The 14669-nt window shown below is 41.5% G+C and overlaps 1 protein-coding gene and 1 long non-coding RNA gene across 6 annotated transcripts in view; one reads left to right on the forward strand and one right to left on the reverse strand.

The window, feature by feature from the left end:
• Nucleotides 1-371: 371 nt before the first annotated feature.
• LOC150002976 (uncharacterized) lies at nt 372-13026 on the reverse strand. The gene is made up of 3 exons (XR_016512736.1): nt 12731-13026; nt 8068-8296; nt 372-735 (listed from the first exon to the last, which is right to left on the reverse strand). It is a non-coding gene; the product is annotated as an uncharacterized LOC150002976 (long non-coding RNA).
• Nucleotides 13027-13053: 27 nt separating this feature from the next.
• The window catches only part of CHCHD6 (coiled-coil-helix-coiled-coil-helix domain containing 6), a 383759-nt gene continuing 382143 nt past the window's right edge, over nt 13054-14669 (forward strand). For 3 of the 5 annotated variants that reach the window (XM_090285892.1, XM_090285893.1, XM_090285894.1), the window contains exon 1: nt 13055-13246. In XM_090285892.1, the coding sequence (XP_090142018.1) occupies nt 13160-13246 (87 nt within the window). In that variant the 5' untranslated portion in view covers nt 13055-13159. Of the gene's footprint in view, nt 13247-14669 lie in introns of all 5 variants that reach the window. The other 2 variants (XM_090285895.1, XM_090285896.1) reach the window with 1 other exon arrangement.

A 14669-nucleotide genomic window follows, 5' to 3' on the forward strand; every position in this document is an offset into this window, starting at 1 on the left:
TGAATTTTCTTTCCCCTTTGTTAAATATTTTATTGTTTATGTTATTAAAGTTGTCCAGCTGTCGCAAATTTTCTCCTTTTTCCCCATTTCACCCAGCCCCCCCTACTCCCTCTGCAATCCCCACACCTTTATTTATGTCCATGAGTCATGCATATATGTTCTTTGGCTAATACCTTCACCTTCTTACAACCAGTTCTCACCTCCCCGCTTGCTTCTTACCTCTGTCAGTCTGTTCCATGCTTCTATGCCTCTGATTCTATTTTGCTTGTTAGTTTATTTTATTCATTAGATTCCACATATAAGTGAGATCATATGGTACTTGTCTTTCACCGTTGGGCTTACTTCTCTTAGTATAATGAAAACATTATATATATATATTTGCCAATGATACATTGGATAAGGATTTAATTTCCAAAATATATAAAAATTTATATGACTCAAAACTAGGAAAACAGACAATCCAATTAAAAAGTGGGCAAAGGGCCTGAATAGATACTTCCCCAAGGAGGACACTCAGATGGCCCACAGACATATAAAAAACACTCAACATCACTAATCATTAGAGAAATGCAAATTAAACCCACAATTGGATATCACCTCAGACCTGTCAGAATGGTTATCATTAAATCAACAAATAACAAGTGCTGGTGAAGATGTGGAGAAAAGGGAACCTTCATTCACTGCTTGTGGGAATGCAGACTGATGCAGCCACTGTGGAAAACAGTATGGAATTTCCTGAAAAAAAAAATAGTAATGAAAAAAATTACAATAAAAATAAAAAATTAAAATTAAAATTATTTTTTAAAATAAATAATGAAACTGCCTTTTGACCCAGGATTCCACTTCTGGGAATATACCCTAAGAATCCTGAAACAGCAATTCAAAAGAATATATGCACTCCTATGTTTATAGCAGTGTTATTTACAATAGCCTAGATTTGGAAACAGCCTAAATGTCCATCAGTAGATGAGTGGATAAAAAAGCTGTGGTACATTTACACAATGGAATAATATGCAGCAATAAAAAAGAATGAACTCTTACTTATTGAGACAGCATGAATGGACCTGGAGAATATTATGCTAAGTCAAGGTATCTTTTGATTACTTCTTTAATATCATTGTTAACCCATTCATTGTTAGTAACATGTTATTTAGCTTCCATATTTTTTGTGTATTTTAGTTTATTTTCCTGTAACTGGTTTCTAGTTTTATACCATTATGATCAGAGAAGGTGCTTGATATGATTTCAATCCTCTTAAATTTATTAAAACTTGTTTTGTGTGCTAACGTGTGGTCTATCCTAAAAAATGTTCCATGGGCACTTGATAAGAATGTATATTCTGATGCTTTTGGGTGAAATGCGCTGAACATATCAATTAAATCCAAATAGTTTAGTGTGTCACTTAAGACTGCTGTTTCTTCGTTGATTTTTTTGGTTTGTAAGATCTATCCATTGATGTCAATGGAATGTTAAAATCCTCTACTATGACTGTATTACTTCTACCTCGACCTTTATGTTCATCAAGGTTTGTTTTAGATATTTTAGTGCTCCTATGTTGGATGCATGAATGTTTACAAGGGCTATATCCTGTTATTGAATTGATCCCTTTATCATTATGCAATGTCCTTATTTGGTTCTTATACTCTTTGTTTAAAAGTTTATTTTGTGTGATATAAGTATTGCTGCTCCAGCTGTTTATTTTTTTTGTTTGTTTGCTTGAAATATCTTTTCCAACCCTTTACTTTCAGTGTATGTGTGTCTTTGGTTCTGAAGTGGGTTTTTGATAGACAGCATATATGTTTTTTTATCCACTCAGTTACCCTATGTCTTTTGATTGGAGTATTTAACCCATGTACATTTAAAGTGATTATTGATAGGTATGTATTTATTGCCATTTTATTTTTTATAATTATATTCCTCTTTTATTATTTCTTTCTTCTCAAGTCCTTTTACATTTCTTGTAATGCTGGTTTGGTGCAATACATTCCTTTAGCTTTTTCTTGTCTGGGAAACTCTTTATTTCTCCTTTGATTTTAAATGATAGCCTTGCTGGGTAGAGTAATCTTGGTTTAGATTTGCTTTCCTTTACTTTGAATATTTCGTGCCAATCTTTTCTAGCCTAAAATGTTTCTGTTGAGATATCAGAGGACAGTCTTATGGAAGCTCCCTTGTATAACCCTCTTTCTCTTGCTACTTTTAAGATTCTCTCTTTGTCTTTAACCTTTGCCATTTTAATTATGATGTGTGTTGGTGTGGGCCTCATGGGTTCATTTTGTTTGAGATTCTTTTTGCTTCCTAAACTTGTGTTTCTTTTTCTTTTACCAGTGATAGATGTTATCTGTCATTATTTATTCAAATAGGTTCTAAATCCTTTGCTCTCTTTCTTTTTCTGATACCCCATACAATGCAGATGTGTTAGGCTTGATGTTGTGTCAGAGTTCCCATAAACTATTCTCATTCTTTTTTTCTTATTTATTTACTTAATTTTTTTCTTCTCTGATTTGGTGTTTTCTGCTATCTTGTCTTTTAAATTGCTGATTTGATATTCTGCTTCATCTAATCTATTGTTGATTCCTTGTAGTGTATTTTTAATTTCAGATACTGTATTTTTCACTTCTGGCTTTTAAAAATGGTTTCTATGTTCTTTTTTTATGCTTGCTAAAAAAGTGGTATTCATCAGACTAATACAGATTCAAACTCAGTACCAATGTTGGTTCTGAGGCCACTTACTAAATGTCTCATGTCTCAGGGTACACCAAGCTCAGCTGCCACCTGCTGGGTGCCCACGGATGTTTGTGGTGGGGTAGGACCTCAGGGAGTCATCAGGGTGAGGTCAACAGAGTTCTTCAGGCCCAAACAGACCAAGATTGACTGTGTGAAAGGATGGTTCTGCACAAGAATGGTGGCACTGGTTGGGCATGCGAGGGAAAAATGGCCCCACCATAGAGTCACACAATTCAGTGTCTCCCTGATTCAACCTGGACCTCTTCGAGAGCCTTCCTAGAAAGTCTGCATTGTAATCCCAGGCTGGTCTCAACCAGCTGACAATTCTTCAGGGCATGAGCTCAGCAGAGCTGGACTACTGCAGGGGTGGAGGGGGATGTCAGGAAGGTGGGATTATTGCATTTCTCCAGGCTGATGTCATATGGAGGGGGGAGTGTTAGACCCAGGAAAGATAGCATCTGTAGGCAGTGTGGGAGAGGGACTCTGCACAGTGGCTCTACCTTTAGCTCTCTCCCTGGAGTCATACAACCGTCTTTCCTGGGATGTTTCCAGTATGCTTTGAGCCTTTCTTCTTTTTCCAGAGCCTAGTGTGAGTGGCTGCATACAAGATTTTGTGTACTGGTCCTTTAAGAGGATGTCTGGGTTTCTAGCAGACTCCTGTCTCTCACTGGTATCCCTGCTGATTTTCACAGCCAAAAGTTTAGTGGGCTTCTCTCGCTGACTTTAGTGCTCCTGGTTGGGGATCCCAGTGTAGGGTTAAGACCCCATACTCCTCAGGGGGGACCTTGGCAGCTGAGAGATCCCTTCAGATTCTCAAGTGACACACCTGTGTACAGGCCAGCCCTTTTTGCATCTTTGCCCTTCCTACCAGACTCAGTGTGGCTTCTTCTGTAACTCCTTGGTTATAAGACTTTTATTCAGCTAGTCTTTAGGTTAATTGTTCTATAATTTAGTTGTAATTCCAGTTTGGTTTGGGAATAGCTTCCACATACTCCTTTATAATCTTGGATCCATCACCTTGAGTTTTGTTTTATTTATTTTATTTTACTTTACTTTTTAATCCTTACCTGAGGATATGTTTATTGATTTTTAGAGAGAGGAACAGAAAGAAAGAGAAACATCAAGCTCTTGCCTCCTGTACATGTACCTTGACCGGGGATTGAAACTGCAACTTTTTGGTGTATAGGATGACGTTGTAACCAACTTAGCAACCCAGCCAGGGCCTTGAATTTTATTTTTTAGAAATTACCAAAATCAATTAAGCAGTATATTAAAAGGTGTCTCAGTATTTGTTCTACTTTAGAAAAAAAACCTACTAGTTTAAATCACTATTTTACTGGGGTGCAAGAAAAACCACATAACTTTTCATAGAATACAAATCCACTTTTGAAAATAATCAACGTACACACTTTCATGATAAAAAAAAAAAGCTTCAAGCAAATTAGGTTCTTTCTTAATATGATAAAAGGCATCAGACCTCTATAGTAGTCATCATACTTGATAATGAAATAAAAAGAAACAATATAACTATTATTGCACTATTTAATCTTTTTATTGGAGATTATAGCCAATACTATTATATGAGGGGAAGTGGTATTGATATTGGAAAAAGGGGACAAACTGAGATTATTTGCAGACCATATGATCATCTACCTAGAATATTCTCAAGAGAATCACTTGACAAACCAATGAAAGATTTTAGCAGTATAGCCAGATAGAAAAATCAACAGCTTAATTACATGCTAGCAAAAAGCAGTATAGCCAGATAGAAAAATCAACAGCTTAATTACATGCTAGCAAAAAGCAATTAGAAAAATGAAATGAAAAATGATCTCATTCTTAAAAGCAATAAATTTCATAAAATATCTGGAAAAAAACTAATAAAAATGTCTAAGAACTATGTAAAGAAAGCTACCAACATTTACTGAATTGTCTTCAATAAAATTTAGATATATCAGTTCTCCCATAATCTATAAATTCAATGGAATCCCAATTGAAACCTCAGTAAGACTGTTAATGGTATATAACAAGATGATTTTCCCCTTCTGCCTCCAGAAGAGAAATTTCCAGAGGTAGTCTAGAATATTTGAAAAAAGAAAAACGAGGGATAACTTCCTTCATCAGATATCCAAATATTTTATAAAGTTATAGCAGTTAAATCAGTGGTAACTTGCTATGGAAACAAAGATTAGAGAAACAAACCCAGAACATATCATGTACATATGGCAAAACAGCTTATCATGAAATCGATTTTTTAAATTCAGTGGCAAAACAATGAAATATTCATTGAATGATAAGAGGTGATTGACTATCTACCTGAAAAAACCTATATATCATAATTCCATAGTATAATTAAAAATAAATTACAAATGAGTTTTAAAAGTAAACATAAAAGAAACTATTTTACAATTTCTTTAGAAGATACTTTCTTACTAATACCCAAAATCTGCAAGCCAAAAAAGGGCATGAATTAGAAAATTTGCACACAAAAAAATTAAAACTATTTTGTCAAAAAAATAACATAAACTAGTCCTGACTGGTGTGATTCAATGGGTTGGATGTCGTTCTGCAAAGCTAAAGGTCACCAGTTTGACTCCCAAACAGGTACCAGGTCCCTGTGTGTGCAAGAAGTAACCAATTGATGTTTCTCTCACACATCAGTGGTTCTGTCCCTCTCTTTCTCCCTTCCTTCACCTCTAAAAATAAATAAATAAAATCTTAAAAAGAGAACCATCTTAAAAAGTAACATAAAACAAGTGAAAAGACAAATGATGGACAAGAAGAAAATAGCTACAGCATCTGAGTAAAAGCCAGAGCATATACAGATTTCCTACAAATAAATAATAAATAGTCCAAAAAAAAAAATCCCCAAATAAAACAAAGTGGGCAGAATAAATGAAAAGGTAAATTCACATTTAAAAGAAATAACAATGAACAACAAATAAATGTAAGGGATGCTTAATTTTTAATATAATGTTCAGGTAATTGTAATTAAAATTAAAACAAAAATGTTTTTACCTCTATAAGAATGGCAAATATTAAATTGCGACACTGAGTGCTGGCAAAGGTGTGGGGAAACGAGCATTCTCATACATTAGTGGTAGGTTGGAGTTTTTATACAGTCCAACTTAATAGTATCCATGGTTTGAATCTGCAGTTCCACTTCTAGGAATCTATTATTCAGAAACATGTGCCTATGTGCACAGACCAAAATACAAGAAGATTTGTTGCAGCATGCTTTATATTAGTATAATGATCTATCAGAAGAGTGGGAAGGAGGGTGGTTGATGTGTCCAATGGGTAGAGGAGGGTACAGCCCCCAGGACACCTGGAGTGTGGTGTGTCCTGCTATACTGGCTGCAAGTTGTAATGCTTCATGGCCCATCCTGGCCTTCAGATTATAGCTATGTGTTGTGGACAGGTTGGACACCCTGACCAGTGTGGACATCCATAAAGTGGGATCAATAGCATTAAGACTGCATTAGGTTGTTTGAGGATTGAACCAGACCACATTCAAACACTCCCCTAATTTCTTTCCCCATTTCTGTCAGAAAGACTCATGGAATAGTCTGTCTGGTCAGGTAGCCTGCTCCTTTGAGATCAGCAGGGTGAGAGGGGAACTCAAGCCAGCTCAGCCTGCTTACTTGTTAGAAAGACTGGAGAAAACCTTGTTAATGCTTCTACCCTTTGGCATTACTATTATCATAACAACTACAACTGCCATCAGGAGTCTTGTTAAGAGGTCCACCCTCATTCCAGCTTCTCAGCCTGGCTCACGCCTTTCTAAGGCCTCCCTGTCACCTGGCCCTCCTCAGCACTCTGCCAGGCTTGCACCCTCTCCATCCTCTGGAGGTCAATGGTCCTGAGACCCTTCCTCATGCTCCCTGGGGCGTGCAGGCCCTCTGTGCACAATCCCCACTGCAATGTCAACACTCTCTCAGAGCTGTGTCTGCAAGTCCCACTGTCAGCATGGATCTTACTGTTGTTTTCTAAGCTCTGACATGCGTCAGAAGTGAATTTTAACTTTTGGAGTTCATAGCCAGGTTTGAGGGATAAACAGATGCAAATAATTGCAAAACTGTATCATCGGTGTAGTTGCTTGTGGGGAGGAGCTTTAGGTGGCCTGTCTTGAAGCTCAAGGTTTCTACTTCAGGGGTATTTTGTTTAGCTGCAAAGGGGTGATAGAAATTTTAGGAGGGAAAGTAAAGCTCCCCCAGCCACTCTATGGTGTGGTCCCTGCTTATGTGGGACTTGGGTTAATGGCCTTAAATGCAGAGAATGTATTATACATTCTCTGCACTCCTCACCCTGGTCATCTTGCAGGCCGCTCTGATGAGGCTTCTGAAGCTGCTCAGAGATCATGGGGCACCCATGGGTTGGCCACTCCTTTTGTAATCATGTCAATTTGTAGCTCTTATTACTGCATAATGTTATTTCATTAATGTTTGGGTGTACATTTTAATAAATTCATAAAATTCAAACTAAGTCCCATGGTTGGGATGGGGGTGCAGCACTGTGACTCTGCATTTGAGCTAAGAGGTGGAAGGAATCTTGTGTGGGGCTGGGAGCCAGGGGCAGGCTGGGTCCAGGGTGGTTTCTCCATCAGGGCTTGGGGCCTGGGTTCAAACTCTGTTTTTGCCTGCAGTCATTCAGTTAGTCACTCAGCAACTTCCTGAGTACCTGCTCTGTGCCAGGCCCTGTGCTAAATACTAGGAATTCAGAGATAAGTGAAACAGATGCTGTCCCTCTCTAAAGTTCTATCAGAGGAACTGTGTGCATGCATTGTGGGTAGGATTGGTTGAAGACCAACTGTAAACAAATAAATAAGCAACAAAGATCCAGGGAGTGATCTTCTTCTCCACAAGAGAAGAATATAAAACACAGTAATGTGAAGTGGGAAGGGTCAGCCTGGCTGGGGAGGTGACATCGGAGCTGAGACCTGGGTGACAAGGAACAGCTCCATGGGAAGAGCAGGAAGGAAGCAAGGAGGGGCAAATCCAGATCAGACAGTCCCCAAGGTCTCTGTGGTTCTGGTCTGGGGCCAGCTGCTTGCCTAGCACCTGTGAACTCTGGCAGTACTCCAGGCCACACTGGACACCCCCTCCCATCACTGTATGAGCCTCTGTTGGGCTGTAGTCATCCACACCAGGCCTTTGCTGGGTGTGCTGGAGTGCCTTAGGGATCCAATCAGACACTTCCTAGGAGCAGGGCCTTTAGCTGAAACACAGACTAGGAAGCCTCCACATGAATCTGTCCTGCTTCTGTGTGTGTGTGTGTGTAGGTATGTAGAATAATTAGAGCAAACGATATCTTAGCCTCTTTCATTAGAGTTCTGTGGCCTACCTGGCTTTTTTGAGTCAACATCTCTCTTTTCCCAGTGAAGTCCATGGCCATCGATGTTCTCTGCTTCTCCCGCTCAGGCTAGCCCCACTCAGAAATGTGGCAAGGGATTGCCCTTCTTGTAGTGCAGTTGCTGCGGTGCAGGAAATTCTGGCTCTGGGGAGCCCTCTCCTGTCTTTTCCTTGCTGCTATTCATAAGGCTGAACATTTACATCCAGGGCAGAAGCTGAAGCTGGAAAGTCAGAGAAGCAGAAAAGGTAATCTGGGCTGAGGAAACTGATCCTGACTTTCTGCTTGAGCCATTTGTACTTACCACCAGATTCATTCTGCCTAGAGGCTTTGTTTTGTACCAGGATCTGCCTGGATTTCAGGAGAGCAGGTGGGGAACTCACCATGGATCCGGAACAATGGATGCAGCAGCTTCATTGTCTAGGTTTCTCTTTATTTCTGCTGTACACACACACACACACACACACACACACACACACACACACACACACACACACATATTCACAGTGATGCAGCACAACACACAACCTATGCGGCACACGTGAACTGAATGCATGGCAGCCCTGCGACAGTCCAGTGGTGGCAGATAATAGATGTCTGGTCTAATAGGGGACTTTAATAAAAGGACTATTTTCCTAGTTGCAAGTGGGGCTGGTCTTGTCAGGGTGAAAGCCAGGAAATGATCCTGCTGCTCTAAGGCAGTCCTGGCCACCCCACCACCTTTGTCAGGGCCTTGCCTGGTGTGTGTGTGTGTGTGACTCATAACTGGCCAATGTGACTCCAGGAGATTGACTGTTGCTTCTGGGGACAATTTTCTTTGTGCTGAAAAAGAGAGAGAGAGGGAGCCCTTTGCGCACCCTGTTCTTCCAGCTTGGCCAACTGTGGTGGGCAGATGAGATGCTTGGAGCTAAGGCTGATATCTGGACACAATGAGGGGAGATGTCACAAACATGCTGAGAAGAAAGATGGGATGAGTCCTGATCCTTAGTGAACCCAGACTCTCACCACTTAGTTCACCACGTGAGAAGCACAAGCAGGTAGGCAGACCTCAAAGAGAGAAGAATAGGGAGCACCAAACATTACATGCCAAATTCCTGCATGAAATTCTACCCAAAACATGCCAAGAGTGTTATAATAATGAATGTCCCTTCTTGTGGAAACATGAGGCTGGAGAAAGGAGGTTCCCCTGACTGATAATGTCTTCCAGGAGTCAGAGAATAGAGGTTAAGTGTGGCTGGTGTGAATCTCCCATAACAAGTTCAGATGACAGTGAAGATTAAGTAGTGATCTCTGCATTTTAACCAGGTTGTATTTTAGGAATTTGCCCTGGCTGGTTTAGCTCAGTGGATTGAGCGTCGGCCTGCGAGCTAAGTGTCGCTGGTTCGATCTTCCAGTCAGGGCACATCAGAGAAGGAAAACTCTGACTCCAAAAAACCTCCGCTGCCTTGCGGCATACCTCTTCAGGGGAAAGGCTAAGGGAGTAAACCCCGACAGAAAATCCGGAGCCGGAGTCCCTAAGGCGGTTTGACGTTGTAGTCAACACCGGCAACTCCTGCGGCGCACCTGAAGCCAAGCTGTATTGACTCCGTCTTTCCCTTGGACCCTTCAGCTGCGAAGAGAGGGGGGGTCTGCTGCATGGGCAACAGCAGACCCTCCATATCACCCTGCCCAGGCTCTGTAGCTTCAGCGTCATCGCAAGATGTTGATTCAACACGGGAGGCGACAGATACCATGTCACTCCCGAGTCGGACTGCACAGCCATTCTCGGCGGTGCAGATAGACTCTTAAGAAGCTACACCATCGTCTCTCGAGACGGACGGCTGCCGATGATGATGATGATGATGACGATTTCATTGTTATGCTTCTTTTTCTTTTTTAAACTACATTTTTGTTTTGTTTTGTATTTCAGGACATTGACCTTTGGGAAGGGTTCAGGACAGTTGTTTGGCAGGGTGTTTTACATTCTGGATCTGTCTGATTGTTTTCTCATGATTAGATTTAGGTCTCACATTTTTAACAATACTCCACAGGAGATGTGTGTGTTCCTTATTGAATCATATCAGGAGGGACATCATATTAGTTTGTCCTACTCTTTGTGATGTTAAATTTGGCCATTTGATTAAGGCAGTGATCTTCAGGTCTCCTCATTGCAATCTAGTTTTCTCTTTGTTATTATTAAGAAATCTGTGGTGAGACTTGGAGGTTGGTTGAATATCCTGTTCCCCAACTACGATGGCTTCAATATCCATTGATATTTTTGCCTGGTTCAATTAAGTCACTGAGGGTTGCAAAATGGTAATTTTTTAAAGATTTTATTTCCTTATTTTTAGGGAAAGGAGAAGGAATGGAGAAAGAGAGGGAGCAAAACACTGATGTGAAAAACATCAGCTGGTTGCCGCTGGTACGCGAAGCTGGCAATCCAGGCGTGTGCCCTGACTGGAAATGGAACCAGTGACCTTTTGCTTTGTGGGATAACACCCAGCCAACGGAGCCATACCAGTGAGGGCAAAATGGGAATTTTTAAATCTCACATTGATTTTCTGGTATTCTTTTGTAAAGAAGAGTTTCCCCCTTTTTCCATTCTTTCTTTCTCTCTCCCTCTCCATATGGACTGTTGGATTAAAAAATTAAATGTTATAAACTCACATTGCCAATGTGTATAATGCTCAAATTGTCCAAGTTTGGCAAGTGGGAGCATAAGAGGCAAATTTTCTAACCAGGTACATTGTTGCACCAAAGGAAATTGGGGTTCTGTTTTAAGGAGCAAATGGTTATTGGCCAGCAACTAGTGGGCCTGTCACACCTTATCTCCCCAAAGCCTCAGTTTCCTGGGCTTTAGAATGGGGTAATAACTTTCTTAGGATAATTTCCAGGGCCAAATGCATTGGACATGGATTGAATGCATGAAAGGCAGGTGTGCCTTTGTCATAGAGCCTGGCACAGAGAAGGTGCTAAAAAAAAAAAAAAAAAAAAAGATTTTCCCTTCTCATTCCTCCTTATTCCACTGCCTTTATTTAAACTTCTCATCCTACTTTGCATTTGTCACATTATCTTCACTTGTTTCCCACTCAGTTTTCTTGTCTGTGAAACAGGGACACCGAACTTGTTGGGTCGTCATGAGGCTTAGCTATGCTGCTGTCAGTGTAAGCCCCTCTCTAAGTCTTGTGAAATTCCAGTTATCTCCCAAGATCTTGCAGATGATTGTTGGGAGGGGGAGGCAACACACAGTCTCCTGGTCTTCTGTGGCTCTGACTCTTGTTTTGCTGAATTAGTTGTGCATTAATTATTTTATTATCTGGCTCAGAAGTGAAATCTATCTCTTTCTTCAGGTTTTAGAACCCCCCACCCCCTTCACAGCCATAGAAGATGTTTAGGTGTTCGGGGAACCTTGAAAAATATGTGGAGCATGTAGGGGGTGTCAAAAGTGCCCCAACAAGATTTTGTAATGGCTGGTGAGGCCCTTGATTCACACAGTAAGAGTGATTCTGGCCATAATTTGTGCTCTAGAGCACCCTGTGGGATCAAGCTGAAGCCAGTTTCCAGCTTTGACCACATCTTTACACAGCTTATCCTGTTACCTCACTTTGTTTCTCCTGAGGCACTCCCCCAATAAACTGCTTGCCTCAGAATCCCCTACTCAGGCTCTGTTTATAGGCAAGAAGTGGAGGACAAAAGGGATAGAGGGAGATTTGCAAATCTAAGTATTTGAATAAACTAGCATGTGTCCTTGCTCATAAAAATCCTCTGGTTACCCCACACCCAGGATGTTCACTGGCTTCTTCATCCAAGCTGTATTCATTTCAGAGGCAGTTCACTGGTATTTCTCCTTTACGCTCTCCTTACTCCTTCCTTTCCAGGTTGCCAAAAGGAATTCCAAATTACTCTTGCTAATTCATGTAGCAATCCAATGTTCCCCAGTTACAGATTCCAAACTCAACTCCAGGCACACTTTGGCAAATCAAAGCCATTCAGTAATTCGGAGGAAAAAGAATGGACTTCATTCATGGTTGCTGTGGATGTGAATAGCAATCATTGTGTCCCTTCATTACACATATGATCCTGTGTGAGAAGCAAACACACTATACTCAATACATGGTATGTATGCTCTTTGGATAATGTCTCCTAAGTGCTTAGGACCATTCACTGCCCTGCTAAGAATAAAACTCTGACCTTGGACTATAAGGCCCAACATGGTCTGAGCTTTTTGCCTCTGGCTCTCCTCTGCTTGCTTTTCACCTTCCAGACTTTCCATTCATGTAGCTAGATCCTCTTTCCTTCTTTAATGTGGCACGGTCATTCCTGACTCAAGGCCTTTGCACTGGTTGGTCCCCAGCAAACTTCTTTGCCTATCTTCTCTTGGCTAACTCCTACCAGACCTTAGATCTCAATTCAAATGGTTCTTCCTCATAGAGGTTGCTCTGGCCTCTCAAATTAAAGGAGGCCTCATATTAATTTTTTTCATGGCATTTATCACAGTGATTAGCAAATTTATTTATGTGCTTTCTTGTCTCTTCATTTGTTTATTCCATTATACCTAAACAGCAGGAAGGCGGGACATGTTTTGTTAGCCATATTCCATGTGGCTAGGTCAACGCTTATTCGGTTTTCAATATCAGTTTGCTTAATGAATCAAGCCGAGAACCGCACACAAGGTTACCTTCACATGCTTGGCTTAGTCCTCTCGCAGGTCTCCTGGCCTCAGAACATCACGCGTGGCTCTGCTTCAAGGATGACCTTTCCAAAGCAAGCACCGTCCATCTCTCTCTTGCTTCCTACCCTGCTATTGGAGGCCCTCTGTGCACAGGCACCAGCTGCTTCACTTTCAGCGCGCTTTCCCTAACTCGCACACCACGCCTCCAGGTGCTCCCTGGTTACAGAAGGGTAGGTCGGGCTGGTGCGACTACAATTCCCATAACTCCTCGCGAGTCTACGTCACATTATTGGCCGAGCCTCCGGCGGCGTCCAATAAAACGTGGCTCTGTTGGCTTGTGTCACCAGCCGCCCGAGTCCCGGAAGCGACAACCCGGCGTCGTCCCGGTTACTCTGGAGCCCGGTGGCTTGCCTGAATGCTTGCTGATCTGCTGCTATGGGGGGCACAGAGAGCAGTGAGGGCCGCAGGGTGTCCTTCGGCATGGACGAGGAGGAGCGGGTCCGGGTGCTGCAGGGCATCCGGGTGAGCTGGCTGCCGGCGGGTGCGACGAGAGAGTGTGGCCTGGACACGGCGGTCGTGGAAGGCGCCGAGGGTGGGGAGGCCAGGCTGGCCTAAGGGGAGGTGCGGGCGGATAGCGGGTGGGCGCGCCTCACTTGTGGAACAGTGCCTACTCCTTGGTGGAGAGCATCTCTCCCTCCGGCCAGTAAATGAGGGAGGTGTGGCTCGGGGAGTGCCCGAGGTCCCCAGTACAGCGAGTGGCCGCTTCAGGCTTCACCACTATGGTGGCATCAGGTGTGAAAGAGTGGAGAGCGAGAGAGATGATGAGGTCACATTCCAGCTCCAGTTGACGTAATTGTTACGTACCTGAATTTGTTCTATTGCACACCAAGTGCGTGCGTCCTGTTATGTGTACACGAGATGCTTCCAATACTGGGCAATTGCAACAATCTCTTAACTAGGGGTTCTTGGCTTCTCAACACTGCAGCCAGTGGGGTACTTTTAAAAGTTATGATTCAAATCTTAATACATTTCCCCTTGGTTAAAATTATAAGCAAGGGTTTTAATGAACGCCTAGTGTATTTAAAATGAAAAGGAATGACCTTACCTTATTTTACAAAACTATGCTGCTGATATCTCTGACCACATCTCTTGCTAGTTCCCACACTTCCCCCCACCCCACCCCCATCTATTCACTAGCCTCAGGAACTCCTTGTTTCAGCAAGATGTCAGCTTGCTCAAAGCACAGGATCTCTGCATTTGCTGTTTTCTCTCCAGCTTAAAAAAATTGGTTTTGCATAATTTAGTAATTTGTTTTCAGTGATAAGTTCCTAAAATTATATAACATTCTCTAGTTATGTTGTAATAATGATTGTATATTAGCAAATGCCTAAATATTTTACTGACTTAATTTCATAACAATATAGAATATTAAAAACATTTCTAATTATTTGAAACAAAAATATAAAGCATTAATACATTATTCTCTCGCTGAAAAAGCAGGTTTTAAAATGCTAAATCTAGATTTTGATGATTTTGAAGTGAATCCTTGGTTTTCCCTATTTCTCTGCAAGTCAGTTATAATTTTTAGTACAGTCATATAGCAACCACAATTCAGGTGACTGCTGAAAGTCTTTCAAATTTTGTCCTTTCCACCTTTTTTTCTGGAACCTGTTTCTGGTGGTTCTGTCAATACCAAGGGTTTTTATATGATGATTGCTGGGTAATGTTTGCCTAATACTTCAGTTTCAACTTGCTGAAGGGATGTATGCAAAAGTCAGACTTTTCTGGATGCTGTAACTATAGCTTCCAGACATCACGTTGCCAACCACCTAGACATCATACCAGATGCGTTCATTTCCCTCAACAATATCTGTTGCCAAGGTGAGGCAGATCAGTTTCTTACAGCCCCTTGGTTTTAATCTGTTTCAATGTTTTCTTTCATATG

The sequence above is a fragment of the Furipterus horrens genome, unplaced genomic scaffold (genome assembly GCF_987537825.1).
Source record: "Furipterus horrens unplaced genomic scaffold, mFurHor1.1.pri manual_scaffold_8, whole genome shotgun sequence".
Taxonomy (NCBI): Eukaryota; Metazoa; Chordata; class Mammalia; order Chiroptera; family Furipteridae; genus Furipterus; species Furipterus horrens.